This window comes from Beta vulgaris, chromosome 4, assembly GCF_026745355.1.
Source record: "Beta vulgaris subsp. vulgaris cultivar EL10 chromosome 4, EL10.2, whole genome shotgun sequence".
Classification (NCBI taxonomy): Eukaryota; Viridiplantae; Streptophyta; class Magnoliopsida; order Caryophyllales; family Amaranthaceae; genus Beta; species Beta vulgaris.
The window spans coordinates 54,844,718-54,868,889 of NC_079205.1; the positions used below are offsets into that span (position 1 = coordinate 54,844,718).

General features: G+C 33.8%; 1 protein-coding gene and 1 long non-coding RNA gene across 6 annotated transcripts; one reads left to right on the top strand and one right to left on the bottom strand.

Moving 5' to 3' along the window:
• The first annotated feature begins 470 nt into the window (after positions 1 to 470).
• LOC104890739 (uncharacterized) lies at positions 471 to 18,399 on the top strand. Of its 5 annotated transcripts, none has more exons than XR_008969110.1 (3): positions 593 to 947; positions 1,058 to 1,306; positions 18,303 to 18,399. It is a non-coding gene; the product is annotated as an uncharacterized LOC104890739 (long non-coding RNA). The 5 variants fall into 5 exon arrangements; XR_008969109.1 differs by lacking the exon at positions 18,303 to 18,399 and adding an exon at positions 17,967 to 18,289; XR_008969112.1 differs by lacking the exon at positions 18,303 to 18,399 and adding an exon at positions 14,320 to 14,419.
• A 1,186-nt stretch (positions 18,400 to 19,585) lies between these two features.
• LOC104890738 (probable glycerol-3-phosphate acyltransferase 2) lies at positions 19,586 to 23,971 on the bottom strand. The gene is made up of 2 exons (XM_010676313.4): positions 23,242 to 23,971; positions 19,586 to 20,843 (listed from the first exon to the last, which is right to left on the bottom strand). Exons 1-2 carry the CDS (start codon positions 23,842 to 23,844, stop codon positions 19,944 to 19,946), a joined length of 1,503 nt encoding a protein of 500 aa, XP_010674615.2. The 5' UTR covers positions 23,845 to 23,971; the 3' UTR covers positions 19,586 to 19,943.
• Positions 23,972 to 24,172: the final 201 nt, after the last annotated feature.

Here is a 24,172-nt window from a genome sequence, read left to right on the forward strand (position 1 = left end):
TGTTTTTCACTTTGTGCCAATCTTTCCTTTCCAGTCCCATTTTCATCGGTTCATTTTTTACAAGTTACACTTTTCACATATGATAATGCAGAACTTTGAGGACATATTTCACTAATTTTGTATTTGTAAAATTATGAAAAATATATATTAAAAAAATACATAGTAAGACGAATATAACAAGTTCACATGACGATATTTTTTTCATATAAATTACAAATGGTCAGAGGAAATTTATAAATAGTGTACAAAAATTATTAAAAGAGACGGTCTAATTTTAATATAAAAGTAGACCTAGTAACTAAATGGATTAAACTAGTTACCGAATGAAATTAACATAGTCATTATTGGGCTAATATTCTTTTTAATATTGGACTTACCATTACCTGATTTTAATTTAAAAGTAGGCGGTCTCTTAGATGTCAAAATGTAACATGTAAAAAAAAAAGGAGGATTATTATTCTAGTTAACCGCGTGTGAGAAGTTACATGATTAATTAACCGCGTGTAATAAGTTAATTAACCTTCCTCAAGAAATCAAGATGACCGTTATTAACATTTAACGCTCCTCAGTCCTCACAAGTTATAACCGCGTAACACTGTCAGAAACTTACACCGCCTCATTTGATAAAAGCACCATTCAGGCCTCAATTGCAAAAATTCCAGAGCGAAATTCCAAACCCTAATGAAAAATTCCCCTCTTTCTTTCAGGGAATTCGGCGATAATCGAAATTCTACTTCTTCCTCAAACATTATGATGGAGTGCGAAGTTCCGGAATTCGAACTCCCAAGTGTTTTCCAGAACACCATCTTTCGATTTCTGGATATCAATTTCCGTAATTGAAAATCTTCAATTCATATGAGTGGTAATTGATTGCCGTGTTTTGAATATCGCCTTCTGAAGAGCCAATAATGAAGATCTCTTTGATTTTGCTATTTAGTTACATTGAGGTGATTTTAATTTTTTCCTTTTCAATTTCAATTTCTCCCAATTTTGTTGTTTTTCCTTCTCTTATGGTTTCGGGACTAATTTGGTACGTTCATGGGTGGGGATTTTGCAGTTATTGGAGTGCGAAGAACGAATGTCTAAGTTAGAAGGTTGTTTGAAGGTATTGGTTCTTCGTAGGCAGACTTACGGTTTTTACGATCAATTCTTTGTACTCGTATGGATGCGCCTCCACTTCTGCAAGGCATGCGCCTCCTTAGCATGCGCCTCGGCCTTCGCGCCTTATCTAGGTTTGACATCAGTGAGTGGATTTTGATATGATAAAGAAGATCACACTTCTTGCCAAAGATGTTATCCTCTATAGGTCTTTCTCTCCACCGATTAACTACAACTTTTTTATTTTCCATTTAGTTATTGTTTTCCAATCTATGCTAAAATTTTCTGCTACTGAGTAATTGTATAGTAGTTAACAACTGTGATTTAAGCCTATTATTTGCCACGAATCCTACTATGCTACTTTCTCCAAAAAAGTATTACTTGTGTGTGGATTTAGTAATTACACGTCCAAGTAACATTAGTTATCTGTAGAACGTGTTTTTGTTTAGATCATGTGATGCATGGTTAGCAAATTGCTGATTTAGAGAATATAGGGAAGTAATATCTTAAATGTTGCTTGTCTGGTGGTTCACTTCTAACTATGCGCGGAGTATTAGGTGCTCACATACACATACTTAATTTTAAGGGTTCTTGCTCATTAGGTTGTTGTGCTAACTCATCAAAGTTGCTGATTTGAGGTGAAATGTTTTATCGAGAACAAAAGAGTAAGCGAGCGGGGTTTTAGAACCCAGAAGTCTTATAATTTATTTGACTACATGTAGTAAATATTATTAATCTTGCTTTCTCTTTAATCTTATTTCTTTGTTTATACAATGCTTTTTATTTGAAATTACCCTTAAAAAACATATGAAAATATTAGTTCCTATATGCCAATACAATGTGAATATTAGAGTAACATTAGAGATTGGAACAAAGGTCAAGGAGCTATAGGAAGTGGTAGGGTAAGGTGGGTGTATATTTATTGTACCAAGAGATGCCATACTAAACTGTTCTTTTTGGGGTGACATTAACTTAGCTTTGCTAAACTATACTTGTACTTGAAGCTGTAAAATAAGCAGGGCTTCGGTTCGGTACCATCTGATATATGATTTGGAGGTAGGTTGAATGACAATGCTTGTTGTATACTAGTTCATAGTTTTATGATGTGTTATTGAGTTTTGTGATACGTTATGGTTGGTATTGTGGATGAATTTGTTTTACCATGAGAGATCTGCCAACAACCCTCTATTTAGGCAGAAATGGGAATTTTGATTTAATGGTCATTGTTTGCGTATTGTATTTGTGATCTGACTGACCAATGACGTAATTAATGGTGATTCCAGGCTGGAAACTGGTGTTCAGAATAAAGGGTATGGGGAGCACCCACACCCAATAGCAAAGGTTTATTGTATGATGAAGTGCGTGAGAGATGATCTTTTTTTAGATGAAATTATATGCAGACCTGACTTGGGAAATCACTTGCAGGTTTCTTCAATAATATTAGAGATTGGAACTAAGATTTAGGAGAGATATGAAACGGGGGCCTGGGTGTATTTTTTATCGTACAAAGTTATGTTATACTAAACTGAATAGATTCTTGGTGACAACTTGTTTTTACTATACACTACTTGTATTTAATGCTGAAAAATAATAAGAGCCTTAATTGGGGATGGTGTGATGTATACTTTCCAGGATAAGGTAGATGTGAATGCTTGTTTTAGTTCAGCTCACTTGCGGTTGATAGGATGCTTAGTTTTGTTATTCTTGTGGGTTTGTGGCAATTGTAATTTGAAGTTAGAATTGAGTGGATGGAAGCTCCACTTGAAAGAGTATGGTCATGCCTAAAGTGGCTAGAGTGATGATTTTTATATGAAGCAAGTGATCGATGCTATTCTTCAAGTTTCATCGTATAGCTTTTGTGGTGGATGTTTCAATGGGCATATTGCTGATAACTAACGGGAAATTCATACTGACATGGTGACAATATTAATGAATTACTGGTATTGAGTTGAGTGTGCCCCCGCCCCCCGCCCCCCCGCCCCCCCGCCCCCCTCCCTGCATGTGCTTGTTTCGAATAACTGAGAGGAAATGATTTGAAATAATTGTACACCACTTGGAGAAACAAGTTACATAAGGTTTGAGGCTATTTTGGTGATATGTATATAATGGAGTAAAGGTCTCGAGGTTTGTTGTAAACAAATCTATGACTGATTATGGTAGGTATTGTGACTGAGATTTGTGCAACTTGTTCATGAGAGATTTGTTCGCAAGTTAATGTTAATGGGGAAATTGGGAATTTGGATCTATTGTCATTATTGTGTATTGGATTTATGATTGGATTGACCACATATGGTATCTATTGTAAGTCGAGGTTGGAAAATTGTATTGAGAACCAGTTTATGAGTGGGAATGGTAAGCACCAATAACTCTGATTTCTTCTACAATGATGTGAGTGGAAGAGTCTTGTTTAGGTTATGCGTGCACCTGATTTAGAAAATTATTTGCAGTTATTTGACATTTGAACATTATTTTTTACATTGAAGACAACAATGCTTATTGTTCTGCCCCCCAGATTGGCGTCAAATGTTCTTTTTGAGATGTAGAAAGGAAACTCTACACTTGTTTTCATTTTTCTCTTTTGATCCACAAACCTTAATTTTGTGGTTTTATCTAATTCCTTCTCTTTTTCTCTCTTCCTAGTTCTTCTTCTAACTACTTGTAATAACTACTGTTAATCTTTGTTTCTGTTTATTGTATCATCTTTAATCTTTTCTTCATGTGAGAGTGAATTATTATTATTAGATTTTACTATTTAGGGAATACATGAAAAGTACTCCCTAGTCCCTATGTCCCAATCGATACTGACATTAGAGTTTGGAACAAAGATTACGGAGTGATATAAGTGGGAGGGTATTGTACCGAATCATGTTCATTGGAATTATAATATTCTTGGTGACGTAAATTTTTTTCCGGATAATACTTATATTTAAACTTGAAGAATAATTAGAGTCTTAGGTAGGTACCATGTGATGTATGAATTTTTGAGGTATGAGAGGATGTGAATGCTTGTGATAAGCTAGCTGTCTTACTGTGGTGCATAGGATGCTTGGTTATATATTAGTTGTGGGACTGTGGAGAATGTGCGTGGCAATTGCCTAATGATATAGTTTATTTATGTTTAGTGCTCCCTACCTTCCTATCGACTTTTGGGATAATTTATTATGGAGCAAGTGAATTAGTGCTATTGTTCTAGCTTTCATCATATGGCCATTCTAGTTGGTTCCGAAAATATCTGATGATCTCATTGAATGTCGCACATTCCATACCTCCTTTAATTGAGCCTTTGGTTCTAGGAAAACATATTGGAGTGATCTTAAACTCTTATATTGGTTATAAATTTGGGATGCCCTTTTCTATGTATGTCGATGGTTTTATAGTTAATTTACATGTGTAATTGTTTGGGAGTTATTATGGTTGGTATTGAGGATGAGAGTATGTGATTATTGGGGAAAATGGGAATTTGGATTTATTTTCATTATTGTTGGATTTGTATTTTGACTAACCACGGATAGTATTAATGACAAGTTGTGGCTCGATAATTGTGTTCAACATTAGTGGTGTGTATGGTGAGCGCCCAAAAACTCTGGTTTCTTGGATGATGAATTGAGTGGAAGAGAATCTTGCTTAGATGTCAAGTAATTGATCAACATAGAGTAGTTTTTCCGTTTGATGATTATATGGGCAACAAATGTGAAATTAGGGTTTGACAACAATAAAGAAATTAATGGAATTCTTTTGGTCTTTCCCCTTACGGTTTTGGCGATATATAAGGAAGTGAATTTATGATTTGAATTTATTTTATATTACTTGGGGAAACAAAGGTAACATAAGTTTTGAGCCTATGTAGGAGATGTCATTATCATGTGTTTGTGCTAGAAAAGTGTTTCTATCAATGTACTAGTGAATAATGTTTCCAGGTTATTTCTTTTTACATGTTTATTATTTAGGGGGCCGGTGTTGGGTTATGAATGATCATAAGTTTTAGGCCTATTTAGAAGACACCATTATCAAGGTTTAGACCTGTGTTGGGTTATGAATGATCATAAGTTTTAGGCCTATTTAGAAGACACCATTATCAAGGGATGTACTAGAAAAGTGTTCCTCTCAATTTACTACTGGAGTGATGTTTTGTGGATTTTTCCTGTTACATGTTTAGTATTTATGGGTCCGGTTTTGAGTTTTGTAGTTGGTTTTGTGAATGAGATTTTTAAGACTAATATATGAGTGACTTGTTGACAAGCTAACCTTATCGTGGAAATGTGAATTTTATTGGGATTTAATTGTCATTGTTGCTTAGTGGTTTTGTGCTAATTGATCGCAGATAATATTAATGGCAATTTGAGGCGGGAAGAGAGTCTTTTATTATGCACTGAAAGAGAGTCTTGGTTTTGAGGAAATGAGAAGAGTTGCTTTGAATGCATTATATACTACTTGGGGTAAAAAAACTAGACAACCGATGGTTTTAGGCTAATTAGGTGTGGAAATGAAGGGTAAGTGGAGTAATGTTTTTTGGTTTGTAGTAAAGATGTTAAACTTTTACAAAGCAATGTGTTGTCGAAATTTGGGAGTTATTATGATTGGGTATTAGGGTTAGATTATGTGATTGTTGGGGAAAGGTGGGAATTTGGATTTGTTCACACTATTGTTGGATTTGTGTTTAGATTGACCAGGGATAGTATTAATGATAAGTCGAGGCTTGATAATTGTGTTAAGCATTAGTGGTGTGTATGGTGAGCACCCAAACTCTCGTTTCTTGGATGATAAAGTGAATGGAAGAGAATCTTGCTTAGATGTCAAGTAATAGATAAACATAGAGCAATTTTTCTTTTTGATGATTATATGGGCAACGAATGTGAAATTAGAGTTGACAACAATAAGGAAATTAATGGAATTCGGGTTTCTCCTTTCCCTCATGGTTTTGGCGATATATAAGGAATTGAGTAGATGATTTGAATTTATTTTATACTACTTGGGGAAACAAAGGTGACATAAGTTTTGAGCTTATGTAGGAGATGCCATTATCATGTGATGTGCCAAAAATGTGCTTCTATCAATGTAGTAATGTTTTCAGATTATTGCTTTTTACATGTTTAGTATTTAGCGGGCCGTGTTGGGTTTTGTGGTTGGCTTTGTAAAAAAGATTTTAAGACTACTATATGAGTGATCATAAGTTTTCGGCCTATTTAGGAGACGCCACTATCAAGTGATGTACTAGAAAAGTGCTCCAATCACTTTACTTGCGAAATTATGTTTTGTGGAATTTTCTTTTTACATGTTTAGTATTTAGGGGCCCGTGTTGATTTTTGTAGTTGGTTTTGTGAATAAGATTTGTAAGACTCATATATTAGTGATATGTTTACAAGCTAACCTTATTGAGGAAATGTGAATAGTGACTCAGTTTATTGGGATTTAATTGTCGTTGCTTAGTGGTTTTGTGGTGGTTGACCGGAGATAATATTGATTGCAATTTGAGACTGGAATATCTTGTTGAGAACAAAGGACAATAGTGTGCATGGTGATCATCCAATGACCACGATGTCTCTTATAATGCACTGAAAGAGAGTCTTGTTTTGAGCAAATGAGAGGAGATCCTTTGAATGCATTATATACTACTTGTGGTAAGAAACCAACCAACCTAAGGTTTTAGGCTAATTAGGTGTGGAAATGATGGGATAAGTGGCGTAATGTTTTCGGGTTTTATTGTAAAGATGTTAAGCTTTGACATAGCAATGAGTTGTCGAGATTTGGGAGTTATTATGGTTGGGTATAGGTGATGAGACTATGTAATTATTGGGGGAAAGTGGGAATTAGGATTTATTCATATTGTTGTTGGATTTGTATTTTGATTAACCAGGGATATTATTAATGACAAGTCGAGGCTCGATAAATGTGTTTAGAGCGTTAGTGGTGTATATGGTGAGCACCCATACTCTGGTTTCTTGGATGATAAAGTGAGTGGAAGAGAATCTTGCTTAGATGTCAAGTAATAGATCAACATAGAGCAATTTTTTTGTTTGATGATTATATGGGCAATGAATGTGAAATTAGAGTTGACAACAATAAGGAAATAAATGGAATTCGGGTTCTCCTTTCCCTCATGGTTTTGGTGATATATAAGGAATTGAATAGATGATGTGAATTTATTTTATACTACTTGGGGAAACAAAGGTGACATAATTTTTGTGCTTATGTAGGAGATGCCATTATCATGTGATGTGCCAAAAAAGTGCTTTTATCAATGTAGTAATATTTTCAGGTGATTGTTTTTTACATGTTTAGTATTTAGCGGGCCGTGTTGGGTTTTGTGGTTGGTTTTGTAAATAAGAATTTTGAGACTACTATATGAGTGATCATATGTTTTCGGCCTATTTAGGAGATGCCATTATCAAGTGATGTACTAGAAAAGTGATCCTATCACTTCACTAGCGGAGTTATGTTTTGTGGAATTTTCTTTTTACATGTTTAGTATTCCCGGGCCGGTGCTATGTTTTGTAGTTGGTTTTGTGAATGAGATTTTTAAGACCCATATATTAGTGATCTCTTGACAAGCTAACCTTATTGAGGAAATGTGAATAGTGACGCAGTTTATTGGGATTTAATTGTCGGTGCTTAGTGGTTTTGTGGTGGTTGACCGGAGATAATATTAATTGCAATTTGAGGCTGGAATATCTTGTTGAGAACAAAGGACAATGGTGTGCCTGGTGATCATCCAATGACCACGATTTCTCTTATAATGCAATGAAAGAGAGTCTTGGTTTTGAGCAAATGAGAGGAGTTGCATTGAATGTATTATATACTACTTCTGGTAAGAAACCAACCGGCCTAAGGTTTTCGGATTTTATTATAAAGATGTTAAGCTTTTACAGAGCAATGAGTTGTCGAGATTTGGGAGTTATAGGGTAAAGGTGATGAGACTGTAATTATTGGGGAAAAGTAGGAATTTGGATTTATTCACATTGTTGTTGGATTTGTGTTTTGATTGACAAGGATAGTATTAATGACAAGTCGAGGCTCGATAATTGTGTTGAGCATTAGTGGTGTATATGGTGAGCACCCAAACTCTAGTTTGTTGGATAATAAAGTGAGTAGGAGAGAATATTGCTTAGATGTCAAGTAATAGATCAACATAGAGCAATTATTCTGTTTGATGATTATATGGGCAATGAATGTGAAATTAGAGTTGACAACAATAAGGAAATTAATGGAATTCGGGTTCTCCTTTCCCTCATGGTTTGGCGATATATAAGGAATTGAGTAGATGATTTGAATTTATTTTATACTACTTGGGGAAACAAAGGTGACATAAGTTTTGAGCTTATGTAGGAGATGCCATTATCATGTGATATGCCAAAAAAGTGCTTCTATCAATGTAATAATGTTTTGAGGTTATTGCTTTTTACATGTTTAGTATTTAGCGGGCCGTGTTGGGTTTTGTGGTTGGTTTTGTAAATAAGATTTTTAAGACTACTATATGAGTGATCATAAGTTTTCGGCCTATTTAGGAGACGTCATTATCAAGTGATGTACTAGAAAAGTGCTCCTGTCACTTTCTAGTGGAGTAATGTTTTGTGGAATTTTCTTTTTACATGTTTAGTATTTAGTGGCCCGATGTTGAGTTTTATAGTTGGTTTTGTGAATGAGATTTTTAAGACTAATATATGAGTGATCTGTTGACAAGCTAACCTTATTGAGGAAATGTGAATAGTGAATCAGTTTATTGGGATTTAATTGTCGTTGTTGCTTAGTGGTTTTGTGCTGATTGACCGGAGATAATATTAATGGCAATTTGAGGTTGGAATATCTTGTTGTGGACAAAGGACAATGGTGTGCATGGTGATCATCCAATGACCACGATGTCTTTTATTATGCACTAAAAGAAAGTCTTGGTTTTGAGCAAATGAGAGGAGTTCCTTTGAATGCATTATATACTACTAGGGGTCAAAAACCAGGCGACCTAAGGTTTAGGCTAATTAGGTGTGGAAATGAAGGGATAAGTGGAGTAATGTTTTCTGGTTTATTGTAATGATGTTAAGCTTTTACAGAGTAATATGTTGTCGAAATTTGGGAGTTATTATGATTGGGTATTGGGGTCAGATTATGTGGTTGATGGCGAAAAGTGGGAATTTGGATTTATTCACATTATTGTTGGATTTGTGTTTTGATTGACCAGGGATAGTATTAATGACACTGGACAATTGTGTTCAACATTAGTGGTGTGTATGATGAACACCCAAAAACTTTTGTTTCTTGGATGATGAATTGAGTAGAAGAGAATCTTGCTTAGATGTCAAGTAATGGATCAACATAGAGCAATTTTTCTGTTTGATGATTATATTGGCAACGAATGTGAAATTAGATGTGACAACAATAAGGAAACTAATGGAATTTAGGTTCTCCTTTCCCTCATGGTTTTGGCAATATATAAGGAATTGAGTAGATGATTTGAATTTATTTTATACTTCTTGGGGAAACAAAGGTGACATATGTTTTTAGCTTATGTAAGAGATGCCATTATCATGTGATGTGCCAAAGAAAGTGCTTCTATCAATGTAGTAATGTTTTGAGGTTATTGCTTTTTACATGTTTAGTATTTAGCGGGCCGTCTTGGGTTTTATGGTTGGTTTTGTAAATAAGATTTTTAAGAATACTATATGAGTGATCATAAGTTTTCGGCCTATTTAGGAGACGCCATTATCAAGTGATGTACTAGAAAAGTGCTCTTATCACTTTACTAGCGGAGTAATGTTTTGTGGAATTTTCTTTTTACATGTTTAGTATTTAGGGGGTCGGTGTTGAGTTTTGTAGTTGGTTTTGTGAATGAGATTTTTAAGACTAATATATGAGTGATCTGTTGACAAGCTATGAGGAAATGTGAATAGTGACTCAGTTTATTGGGATTTAATTGTCGTTGTTGCTTAGTGATTTTGTGTTGGCTAACCAGAGATAATATTAATGGCAATTTGAGGCTGGAATGTCTTATTCAGAACAAAGGATAATGGTAGTGTGCATAGTGATCATCCAATGACCACGATGTCTCTTATAATGCAGTGAAAGAGAGTCCTGGTTTTGAGCAAATGAGAGGAGTTGCTTTGAATGCATTATATACTACTTGTGGTAAGAAACCAACCGACCTAAGGTTTTAGGCTAATTAGGTGTGGAACTAAAGGGATAAGTGCGTAATGTTTTCGGGTTTTATTGTAAAGATGTTAAGCTTCTACAGAGCAATGAGTTGTCGAGATTTGGGAGTTATTATGGTTGGGTATAGGTAATTATTGGGGGAAAGTGGGAATTTGGATTGATTCACATTGTTGTTGGATTTGTGTTTTGATGGATGAGGGATAGTATTAATGACAAGTCGAGGCTCGATAATTGTGTTCAGCAGTAGTGGTGTGTATGGTGAGCACCCAAACTCTGGTTTCTTGGATGATAAAGCGAGTGAAAGAGAATCTTGCTTAGATGTCAAGTACTAGATCAACATAGAGCAATTTTTCTGTTTAATGATTATATGGGTAACGAATGTGTAATTAGAGTTGACAACAATAAGGAAATTAATGGAATTCGGGTTCTCCTTTCCCTCATGGTTTTGGCGATATATAATAAAGTTAATTGTTGATTTGAATTTATTTTATATACTACATGGGGAAACATAGGTGACATAAGTTTTGAGCTTATGTAGGAGATGCCATTATCGTGTGATGTGCCAAAAAAGTGCTTTTATCAATGTAGTAATTTTTTCAAGTTATTGTTTTTTACATGTTTAGTATTTAGCGGGCCGTGTTGGGTTTTGTGGTTGGTTTTGTAAATAAGGTTTTTAAGACTAATATATGAGTGATCATAGGTTTTCGGCCTATTTAGGAGACGCCATTATCAAGTGATGTACTAGAAAAGTGCTCCTATCACTTTACTAGCGGAGTAATGTTTTGTGGAATTTTCTTTTTACATGTTTAGTATTTAGGGGCCCGGTTTTGAGTTTTGTAGTTGGTTTTGTGAATGAGATTTTTAAGGCTAATATATGAGTGATCTGTTGACAAGCTAACCTTATTGAGGAAATGTGAATAGTGACCCAGTTTATTGGGATTTAATTGTCGTTGTTGCTTAATGGTTTTGTGGTGGTTGACTTGAGATAATATTAATGTTAATTTGTGGCTGGAATACCTTGTTCAGAACAGCGGACAATGGTGTGGATGGTGAACATCCGATGACCACGATGTCGAGAGTCTTGGTTTTGAGCAAATGATAGGAATTCCTTTGAATGCATTATATACTACTTGTGGTAAGAAACCAACCGACCTAAGGTTTTAGGCTTATTAGGTGTGGAAATGAACGGGATAAGTGGCGTAATGTTTTGTGGTTTTATTGTAAAGATGTTAAGCTTTTATAGAGCAATGAGTTGTCGAGATTTGAGAGTTATTATGGTTGGGTATAGGTGATGAGATTATGCGATTATTGGGGGAAAGTGGGATTTTGGATTTATTCACATTATTGTTGGATTTGTGTTTTTATTGACTAGGGGTAGTATTAATGACAAACAGAGGCTCGATAATTGTGTTCAGCATTAGTGGTGTGTATGGTGAGCACCCAAAAAGTGTTGTTTATTGGATTATAAAGTGAGTGGAAGAGAATCTTGCTTAGATGTCAAGTAATGGATCAACATAGCGCAATTTTTCTGTTTTGCTGTTTGGCGATTATATGGGCAATGAATGTGAAATTAGAGTTGACAACAATAAAGAAATTAATGGTATTTGGTTGGTCTTTTCCCTAATGGTTTTGGCGTTATATAAGGAATTCAGTTGATGATTTGATTTTTTTATAATACTTGGGGAAACAAAGGTGACATAAGTTTTGAGCCTATGTAGGAGATGCGATTATCATGTGATGTGCCATAAAAGTTCTTTTATCTATGTAATAATGGTTTCAGGTTATTGCTTTTTACATGTTTAGTATTTAGGGGTCGTGTTGGGTTTTGTGGTTGGTTTTTGTAAATTTAGATTTTTAAGACTACTATATGAGTAATCATAAGTTTTCGGGCTATTTAAGAGATGCCATTATCAAGTGATGTACTAGGAAAGTGCTCCTATCAATTTACTAGCGGAGTAATGTTTTGTGGATTTTTCTTTTTACATGTTTAGTATTTAGGGGCCCGGTGTTGAGTTTTTTACCTGGTTTTGTGAATGAGATTTTTAAGACTAATATATGAGTGACCTGTTGATAAGCTAACCTTATTGAGGAAATGTGAATAGTGACTTAGTTTATTGGGATTTAATTGTCGTTGTTGCTTAGTGATTTTGTGTTGGCTGACCAGAGATAATATTAATAGCAATTTGAGGCTGGAATGTCTCATTCAGAACAAAGGATAATGGTGTGCATAGTGATCATCCAATGACCACGATGTCTTTTATGATGCAGTGAAAGTGAGTCTTGGTTTTGAGCATAGCAATTTGAGGCTGGAATGTCTCATTCAGAACAAAGGATAATGGTGTGCATAGTGATCATCCAATGACCATGATGTCTTTTATGATGCAGTGAAAGTGAGTCTTGGTTTTGAGCAAATGAGAGGAATTGCTTTGAATGCATTATATACTACTTGTGGTAAAAACCAGGCAACCTAAGGATTTAGGCTAATTAGGTGTGGAAATGAAGGGATAAGTGGCATACTGTTTTCGAGTTTTACTGTAAAGATGTTAAGCTTTTACAGAGAAATGAGTTGTCGAGATTTGAGAGTTATTATGGTTGGGTATATGTGATGAGATTTTGTGATTATTTGGGGAAAGTGGAAATTTGGATTTATTCACATTATTGTTGGATTTGTGTTTTGATTGACTAGGGATAGTATTAATGACAAGTCGAGGCTCGATAATTGTGTTCTGCATTAGTGGTGTGTATCGTGAACACCCAAAAACTCTGGTTTCTTGGATGATGAAGTGAGTGGAAGAGAATCTTTCTTAGATGTCAAGTAATGGATCAACATAGAACAATTTTTCAATTTGATGATTATAAGGGCAACAAATGTGAAATTAGAGTTGACAGCAATAAAGAAATTAATGCAATTTGGTTGGTCCTTCCCCTCATGGTTTTGGCGATATATAATAAAGTGAATTTGATTATTTGAATTTATTTTATACTACATGGGGTAACAAAGGTGACATAAGTTTTGAGCCTATTTAGAAGATGTCATTATCATGTGATGTGCCAAAAAAATGCTTCTATTAATGTTCTAGTGGAGTAATGTTTTCAGGTTATTTATTTTTACATGTTTTGTGAATGAGATTTTTAAGACTACTATATGAGTGATCATAAGTTTTGGGTCTATTTAAGAGATGCCATTATCATGTGATGTACAAGAAAAATGATCCTATCAATGTACTAGTGGAGTAATGTCTTGAGGTTTTTTTTTTTCATGTTCAGTGTGTAGGGGGCCGAGTTTTATGGTTGGTTTTGTGAATGAGATTTTTTTGGCTAATATATGAGTGATATGTTGCCAAGCTAACTTTCGAGGAAATGTGAATAGTCAGTTAGTTCATTTGGATTTTATTGTCGTTGTTGTTTATTGAAAGAGAGTCTTGTTTGGATGAAATTATATGTCATTATCTAGGAAGTTACTTGATGGTATTCTTAGCGTCTATATTAGTATTTAAATTAACTATCCTTCCTTAAAATAGTGTCAATTTTTCTTTTTCAGATCTTTTAAATGAAACATTAGACTTCATTTTTTGGTGCTTGTTTTCTAGATCCCATTAATTTTTTTTTCTCTTTTTCTCAACATTTTGTTCTTTCTTCTCCCTTAGCACTTCGTTTTTTTATTCATCTATCTATAATTCAAGGAGATTACAAGGATTTTTATTAGAAATAATTATTGAAGGAATACATGAATATATTACTACCTTTATCCTAATATAATGTTAACTCCAGAGATTGGAACAAAGATTAAGGAAAGATAAAAATTGGGAGGGCGTGCATATTTTAAGTTTACTAAGTTATATTGTGTCACATTGAAAATATTCTTGTTGTCATTAACTTATTTTTTCCATGCTATTCTAATACTTCCTCTGGTTTTTTAATTGCACCTTTTCATTTTCGGCACTATTAATCAACCAGTTTTGTTCTATCTCACATGATTATATAAGAAAAAACAATGTCAAATAGGGCCTTGTTAGATTTTTCTCTATGCAAGGATTCCAATTTTTCAATTTTTTTTTATAATTTTAACTTGTGTGCAGTTAGAGATTTGACGTTCAAAGAAGCGTCTTCGCGAACGTAAAATCGAAATAGTGCAATTAAAAAAAAAAGATGAAGTATTTAAAGCTCAAAACAATTAGAGCCTTAGGTTGGTGCCATGTTATGTGCGAATTTCTGAAGTGAATGCTTGTTGTACAATTGCTCTAACCTACCGGCTACCGCAGTTTATAAACTGAGTTTTGTATGTTCTTGTGGGTCCGTGGGTATGATTTGATGTGAGTTTGGAATGGACACAAAGCTTCTTGAAGGAGCATGTTCATGCCGGAAGTGGCGGAAGAGATTGGCTGTTTTTGTATGGTCTTCTTGCATCATAATTGACTTTGGGATCTAGTATTATGAAGCAAGTGAAATGATGCTAAATTTTAAGCTTCGCCAATTGGCCTATTTGTTAAAAGTTTTTATGGGCATAAAGCTGATAACAAATGTGAAATTATTGCAAACAACAATTATGAATTTAGTGGAACTAAGTTATGTTCCCCATTTATGTTTCTAGCAAAAAATATTTTGAATTAATTTTATACCACTTGCGGAAAAAAAAGGTGACATAAAGCTTAAGGCTTTTTTTGTGGTCTTTGTATTATGTTAAGTGTCAAGGAAGGTGCAGCAATCAAGGTATAAGCAAGGGTAAGTTTGGAGGGTTTATTGATAATGGTTGGTATCATTAGTAAGATTTGTGAGACTTTATTACAGGAGATTTTTTACCATGTTAAATTTTGGGCAAATTGGGTATTTACATCTAATTGTAAGAGATTCGTGATAGATTTATAGATATGATTGGCCACGAATGTTATTAATGATATTTCAAGGTGGGAAAATTTCGTGCAGAACAAAGGTTTAATTAGTGGGTATGATGACACGGGATGGCTATGGTTTTTTGTATGATGAAGTGAGTGAAAGAGATTCTTGTTTACATGAAATTATATGTGCCATGACGTGAAAAGTTACTTGCAGGTGTTATCAATAACATTAGAGAAGAGAGATTGGAATAAAGATTCAGGATAGATAGGAAGTAGCATGGTGGGTGTATTTACTTTCATAATTATTGTATTAAGATATTAGTCCATATTGAAAATATTCTTGCTCACAACTTTCACAACTTATTTTGCTGTAATATACTTGTTTTCCAGTATTTAAAGCCACAAAAAAATCAGTGTTAGGTAGGTACCATATGTTGTATAACTTAAATATGGGCTGATGTCAATGCTTGTTGTCTACTAGCTTACTTAGGTAGGTCTATACGATGATGAGTTTTGTATATTGTTGTGGCGTGTGGGTATGTGGGAATGTGATTTGATGCGAGTTTTGAATGGATGAAACTTCCCTTGAAAGAATATGGTCATGCTGGAAGTAGTTGAAGAGATTGTTTACCTCTGTGTGGTCTTCTCTGCATCATATTTGGTTTTAGGATCTGGTATACTAAAGCAAGTGTAATGATGCTATTGTTCAATCCTTTATCATATAGCCTCTTTGTTAAATGTTTTATGGCATAAGTACTGACACATTGTGAAATTAGCGTTGACAAGTGACAATAATGATGACTTTAAAGGAATTTATTTGTGTCCACCCTGTACTGGTTTGTAGTGAAATCAGAGGAAATGCTTTGGATTAATTGTGTACACCTTGGGGGATAAAAAGGTAATACAGGGGATTTTTTGGTGGTATGTTTATCATGTGATGTGTTGAGGAAGGTGCTTATATCAAGGTATAAGTGGAGTAATGTATCCAGGGTTTATTGTAAGCGCATGTTAAAGAATTCTTCAGGAAACAATTAGTTTTTGAAGTATGTGCTTTATTATAGTTGGTATTGTGAATTAGATTTGTGAGAGCTTTTAAGGCACATCTGTTGGATATCCAAAATGATATATTGAAGCTAGAATATTGTATTTAGAATCAGTTAGTGGGTATGGGAAGCATCCAATAGCTATGCTTTCTTGTATTAGGGAGTGCTTGAGAATTTATTTATGGATGGAGTCAGATATTTTATATGGTACATGCACCTGATTTAGGAAAGAATTAATAACATTAGATATCGGAGCAAAGATTCAGGAGGGGTAGAAATTGGGAGGGTGGGTGTATATTTATTGTACCAAGTTATGTTATACTAAACCTGTTTATGTTCTACTAATTTTCAAAGCTAAAATATTATCAGAGCCTTTGGTATTTAACTATATACCATCTAATGTTTAGCTTTCAGGTATTTAACTATATACCATCTAATGTTTAGTATTTAGGGTTGTTGAGTTTTGTGGTTGGTTTTGTGAATGAGATTTTTAAGACTAATATATGAGTGATCATAAGTTTTGGGTCTATTTAAGAGATGCCATTATCATGTGATGTACAAGAAAAGTGCTCCTATCAATGTACTAGTGGAGTAATGTCTTGAAGTTTTTTTTTTTCATGTTCAGTGTTTAGGGGCCTCAGTTTTATGGTTGGTTTTGTGAATGAGATTTTTATGGCTAATATATGAGTGATATGTTGCCAAGTTAACCTTTGAGGAAATGTGAATAGTCACTCAGTTCATTTGGATTTAATTGTCGTTGTTGCTCTCACAAAAAGTTTTGCAGTAATCGCAGATTCTTGTATTGGTTGCAAATTTGGGATGCATGGTCCTATGGAAATTGAGGGGTTTTGTACTTTTGTTGTATGTGGCATATATAAATCAGTAATCCCAAAAATATCAATGAGTAACACCTATTTATATTAACTGGTAACCTTGAAAATGTGAATCTCTAATGCCTACTTATATAAATCAGTAAATTATAAAATATCATTGAGTAACACCTACTTATATTAACCAATAACTCCAAAATATGAATCAGTAATGTTTATTCATATAAATCACTAACCCCAAAAATATGAATCAGTAATATCTGCGTATAATAATAAGTAACACGAATGTATATTAATCGGTGATGCATGACTAACATGTAGATATTTAGATGAGTAACTCAATGATTAACCCCTAAAGATATGGATCACTAAATCTTACTTACATAACCATCATTAATTTAGAAGTCAAAAATAACAATATTGATTACAATAAATGTGGATCTAAAAACCAGTATTCAATTCACCTACACTAGGTTAATGACTCAAATTCTAAATGCCCTTATAAAAAGACAAAGAAAGCCTTTCCCTTCCTCCCTACCACACAAAGAAAGCTTTCAACTTCACAATGAAGGCCACTCAGGATTATTTAGCAGCATGGGATGTCTTTTAATTCAAAGACTACAAAAGCTATGAGCAAATTACTTAAATTAAAGGAAAATGAAGGGGAAAATACATTGGGCGCAATTAGTGAAATCACACATGTTCATAACATCTTCAATGACCATATTAACAAAGCAATGGATAATGTTGCTAAGTGAGAAGAACTTAAACGAAGAGTAGATCTGGTTTCTACTTATGAATTTCATGTTTGTGATCTCATTTGTTGTATTTCTATTTACCTGTTCCTTCATATTATTTATAAAAAATTTATGGTACTATTATTGTTTGGACAATTTCATATTACTGTTTATGTTATAAATCTAAAAGTCGAAAACATTAATTAGTAACCTATATTTAAGTCAGTCATTAACCTATACTTTAACTAATACTTGAGTTAGTTACTAATCCTTAGTTTGTTCTAGAAAAGAAGAAGATTGACAAAGAAGAAGATTGACAAAGAATTTTGCAATTCATTGTCACCTATTAAATGCGATTTGGAGTTGGGTGAACCAGGAGGTAAAAAGATGACTTTGGTTTTAAAATTTATGCGAGACAACAAAAAGCTATTTCAGTTAAATATGAAATATTTGAAAACTCAAATGTTGATTACTGTTTTGTAATTCATGACTATTATGTTCCATCGTAACTTGTTATTTGAACTTTTTTTTTTTTAGTTTGAGCTGTATTTTTTATAAAACATATCTAAGCTACTAGGGAAGAAATGATAATCTTCAATGACTTTTATTTATTGGCAGCAGAAGAGTTGTTAACATTGTATCCTTTGGAGTTCATTCCAAATCGTGTCATAGACCGCTTTTTGTTGTTGCTCAATGAGACATGGTCGCATTTACAGAAGCTCATACTTACAAGATTTTTTTTTTTTTTTGGTTTGACATACATGTTAAGTTTTATAGTTACTATTACGTTTGTGAAATTTGTGTTTTTTTTGGGTTTTAAGTTTATATTGATTGATGTTAAAGTTATACTTGTTTTTAAAGTTACTGGTATATAGAATAGGGGTTATTATTAATTAAATTTCGGGTTATTGATTTTTTTATTACCTTTTTTGTGTAGTATCCTTTTAACCTTGCTGTAATTGAGGGTAATATGTCACCACCTGAGAAAAATTTATGATGCATGGACATGTAGATTGATAGGAAGATTCATTCACAAGCTCTAAAAGAGTCTACTTTGGTAACCTTTCCTTATATAAGTATATGTTCAATTTTTTTGGGACATGGGACAATAATTGTTTGTTGATTTGAAGATTGGAAATACTATTGATAATCAAATGATAGTGGGAGAGTATGTTGGTGCCACATCTGACTAACTTATTAATTTATCAGTTTGTCCTGTTAAGAGTTTTTATAGGCGTATAGCTAACACCAAATGTAAAATTAGTAATTTAGTATTGACAACAATTAGAAAATTAACTGAATCGAGTTTTTTCCTTGCTTCCCACAGTTTTGGCAAATTATTTATTAAGAGTAACACCATAAAGATTAGACTATTTTCAGCCTAGGAGGCCAAGGAAATTAAAAACTCTAGAAAGAGAATTTGGCAGAGAGAGGAGGCCACAGAAAAGGACTATCAAGGTCTTTTATGTATCTCTATCTAACCGTCTTCTGATTTCGATGGCGTTACTCTTAGGCTTCGTTTGGTAGGGCGTAAAATATGTTCAGGGTAAAATGATTTTCCTGGAAAACAATTTACAATGGAAAACACAATTCCAAAATTAGTTTTCCGTTGTTTGGTTCGATGTAAGAAAAATGATGAAATGAAAGGAAAATGAAAGGGAAAGTAAGGAGGTAGTGAGAGGAGTGTACTAGAGAGATAAAGAAAATAGTTTCCCTTCATTTTGAAAGGAAAATGGTTTTCCATCATTGGGAAAGTAATTTTACCCCAAGGGAAAATGTTCTTACACTCTTTTGCCAACCAAACAATGTAAAAATGAAAATAGAGGAAAAAAGTTTTCCGAGAAAACGTTTTACACCCTAACAAACGGAGCCTTAATCAATGAAATCTGAAAAATCACGTACATGGTGTTTCATTACACACGAAAGATACTATATACTAAGAGTTTCATCTTGAAGAAGACAATATGACAGTTTGCTACCCTATATTTTAAATACAACAATACCCAAATACCATATTCTACGTAGTTATTAGAAAATACATTTTCTTTTTTATAATTTATATTATATAAATTCTTACATGGCCGAAATGAACCTTAACATACATCCTACATGGTAGAACGATCATTAATTTACTTCTGGCACAATTACACCCTACATGGTAGAACGATTATTAATTTACTTCTGGCACAATTACACCCTACGTGACAAGCTATTATTTTCGAAATCTAATGCAGTAAAGGATCAATTAAACACCCTATACCCCTAATTGACAACTCCGCTATTTCCCACTAACATTAGATACTTGTCCTTCCTTGTCAAGGCAGTACACTTATACCCTAATGCCTTACCAATAACATCTTGAACATAATTTGCCACTTCAAATTTAGTCCTCCCACCACTCCCACAAGTCCAAGCCTTAGGCAACTTCTCAAGGAATTGCACATAGTAGGAAGGCCATGGGTTCATCATCAAGCAGAAAGGATCAAACGCCTTAATCCCACTCGCCGTTGTCCCATAGAACATGCTAACGTTAAGTTGAATTGCAACCGGTATAATGTCATCACTAATTTGTGCAAACAAGGGACTAAACCTTAGTAAATAAGGCTCCCTACATGTTGTCCCTTCTGGGCAAATCACAATATTTCTCCCTTGGCTCAACACCTTGTGCATAATCGCGGCATCTTTCTCCCTGTTCCTTGTTAAGGCAATTGTGTATACCGGACATAGAAATGCAGACAACTTGCTTATGCCGTAGGAAAGCACAGTGCTATTCATTCTACAAATGTATGAGATGTAGATAGAGTCGAGTACGGTTTTGTGATTGCATACATATATCATGCCCTTGGAATTTTTATTTGTGCTACTAGTAGTAGTATTTTGCATATAGATGTGTTTTGAAGAAAGAGGCATTGATGAAGGATATCTTAGTCCACTAAAGGCTAAGATTGGCGTGGATAGTTGGTAAGGTAATAGAATTGTAATGAATACTCTTGAGATGCTTAGGATAAACCCAAATGGTAGCCAAATAAACATAACTAGGGTGTTTATTGGTGTGGGCATAAATGCGAGCCTACCATCATGAAATAACAAAGGTTTGGGGTACTTGTCTCTAGGAAGATTGTTCCACCTCTCCTTATCATCCTTGCTCACCACATAAATATCCTGACAAAATAGCTAATCAATTTATTATTCGTACAAGAGAAATTTTAACTACAGTAACAGATGAAAGATAAACTTCTTCATACTTGGCTAACGTAGATATTTTGAAATAATATTACCATATCCTTAGTTAAATACATTTGTTATAGATTTTTCTTTTCTCTGTCAAAAATAAAATACATCTACAGCATTAGCATTAACAATGCATGGCCATGGGCAGACACTAGACAATCGGTTTGAACTTTGGAGTGATTATGGTAATATTTTCTAGTAGTACATGGCCTCTTAACAGTCTTACTATTATATGGTTGAAGAGAATTTATTTCGTCTCACAATAAGCTAGATAGAAAAAATTGAAATGGACCCGGTGCACACTAACTTAGTGTACACCGAGTTGGTAAGATATTAACTTCATATAGTGAATTCTATAGAAATATAGTGAACTTATATACAATATAGTATATTTTATTAACGAAAAACATAATGTAAAATTATATGCAATATAATAGAGGAATTAATTAAAATATTTTAACATACAGGAAGATCTAAGTTGCGTAGTATATATCATGACATGTGTTCTAACATATGGAATGATTTAGTTTCTCCCTGATATAATGAGTGTCTAAATGATATGGTGAGTTTTTGCTTTTTTTTTTTTTTGAATAGTAAAATTAATTCATTAATAAAAAGTCATACGACATCTACATAAGCAATCAAATCAAACAAATACATAAGTTGAATCAAACAAAAATTTCCTTCATAAAAACTACGATCGTCAAACAAATCTTGCAATGTGGAACATCTCCCGCTTATATCGCTGGAAAATACAGCCTTGTTGGAGAGACAATCTAACGATCCCTTGTAGTCGTGAGGATGATTTTCGTCGGATTCATCTGACCGTATTCGAAAAATTGATAACCTTTGTGATCCCGCATAATTCTTCACCAACAAAATAATTTCACGGCAATCCATTAGATCTAGTATCCCGGATTGTAACCTGTAGAAATTCCCCCTCTAAAAGAGGAGAAAAACCTGTCTTTCGAAGGAGGTCGAAAAAACTTGTCTTTCGAAGGAGGTCGAAAAACCTTGTCTTTCGAAGGAGATCGAAAAACCTTTTCTTACGAAGGAGATCGAAAACCCTTTCTTTCGAGGGAGAAATCGTTATTGGAAACCTAAAAACAAATAAAAAAAACAAAGGTGGGGGCTTTCCAACGGTAAAAACCGATGGAAGCCCCTTTAAAAATCAACAATGGAGGCTAGGGTTTTTGAAAGTAGGGAGGAAAGAGGGGAGAGAGAAAAGTTCCGTTGGTGAGTTTTTGCTTGATATAGTGTGTTTGAATGATATAGTGAGTTTCTGCATGATATAGTGTGTTTCTAAATGATATAATGAATTTATGTATGATATAGTGTGTGTCTGAATGATATAGTGAGTTTCTGTATGATATAGTGTGTGTTTGAATAATATAGTGAGATATGCATGATATAGTGTGGGTCTGAATGATATAGTGAATTTCTGCATAATATAGTGGGTTTTCGCATAATATAGTGGATTGTTCAGTAATGATATGTTATTTTGCCTGGTGCACACTAATGTTAACGTGAACCGGGTCCACACAAGTCAGATTAATAGAGTGTCCATTTTTCCATTTATGTAGTAACTACCTCTAGTTAAGACATTGGATTGATAAGCAAAACTTGCTTGACTTTATTAATATCCTTGAATATAATCATCTAACATTATAAACGGACTATATATGTGAGTTAGTTTGTAATACATATTAAAAGATATTATACAAACTTTTTGAAAATTTGATTATATGATCGCCTGAATTAGTATTCCCATCTATACAAATATATTAAAAGGCGAGTGCCACGTGGCGCTCTCCCTAGGGAGTTTTAGTTCATGTAATCCATGTACACTAAAAAAAAATTAAGAAATTGCATAGTATAGGGTTTGATCTCGAGAGATCAAGTACATATACTAAAGTTCTAACCACTAGACTAAGTTGTATTTAGTGTTATTCTTATAAAGTATTATATTAATAAATGAAATTTTTTCTTACCCGAGGCATAGCCCGGACCTAATAACTAATTATTCTACAAAAGGTGGCAACATATATTTTTTTTCTTCCCAAATGTGAAATCAAAGTGTTGATTTGGTTAGTTGTCATAAATTATGGTAATATGCATTGTGTTATAAATTTGTAAAGAAAATCATTACAATTATCAAATACCAATTAGGAAGATGGTATTGTGTAGTAATGAGAATTTATAAAGGAAAATATTTTTTTATGATGAAATTTCATTAATATAGGTATTGATATTATAATTACATTATTCTTAACACCATTTACGACCACTAACCAACAAGTCGTACAAAAAATGAAGTATCACTACTTACCTTGCAATAGTTGAAGGGATCATGAGGAGTCTGGCAACATTTGTTGTTGCAAGAAATTCCAACTTTTTCACTTTGAGACATTATATGTGCAAAGGTCGTTTCTTGCTCATCATTTACTACTACATCAAGCAACCCGGTGTAATATCCACCTACAACGTTAATCTCTCTCCCAACAATGTCTTCAACACCCAAGTAATCATTGAGAAATCCTTCAACCATAATCCTCGGTAAATTAGTCACACCCACCTTTCTACCAAACCTCATTACCACTTCAAAGCTTTCATCACCAACATTTTCCAAGAAGAACTTTGGCAAAACAGTTGTTCCAATACTAAATTTTGTCTTTTTGATGCCAAAAAAGCAAATAAAAACCATGGATTTTAACCTCATTTCCTCTTTCAAGATACACATAAATGGGTATAGAAAGAGCAAGATTAGGGCTCTTAGTGGCCCTCCACCTTCAAAAGCTACTAACATGAAGTAAGAAAACATTGAAAATGATTTCAATAGTGTCTCTTCTACATTAAACACCAAGGTCTTGTTTTGAAGAACTTGATCATCTAACTTGGTTAGAGAAGCGTACTTATGATATTTTTGTTGCATTTCTAGGGTTAAGAATATAATAGCCTCGTGACCAGTAGTAATTTGGCTTTGTTGTCAATGAAGCGTACTCATCCCATCTTTATATAGGAGGGCATGGTGTTGGCATTGCAAGCCCATATTACAACATGATAGTAGGGTCCGAAAATACATATTGTCACGTGGGATCTTGTTAGATTCGTCTTAATGTATATTTTTAAAATATTCTTTCGTACCTTTTTTATTATTGATAATTAGATATATTAAAGTTGAAATTAGTGACTCGCGAACACTGGCGGATTTCGAGGGGACTTTGGGGGTTCTGCAATACCCTAAAGTGGAAAAAAAATGT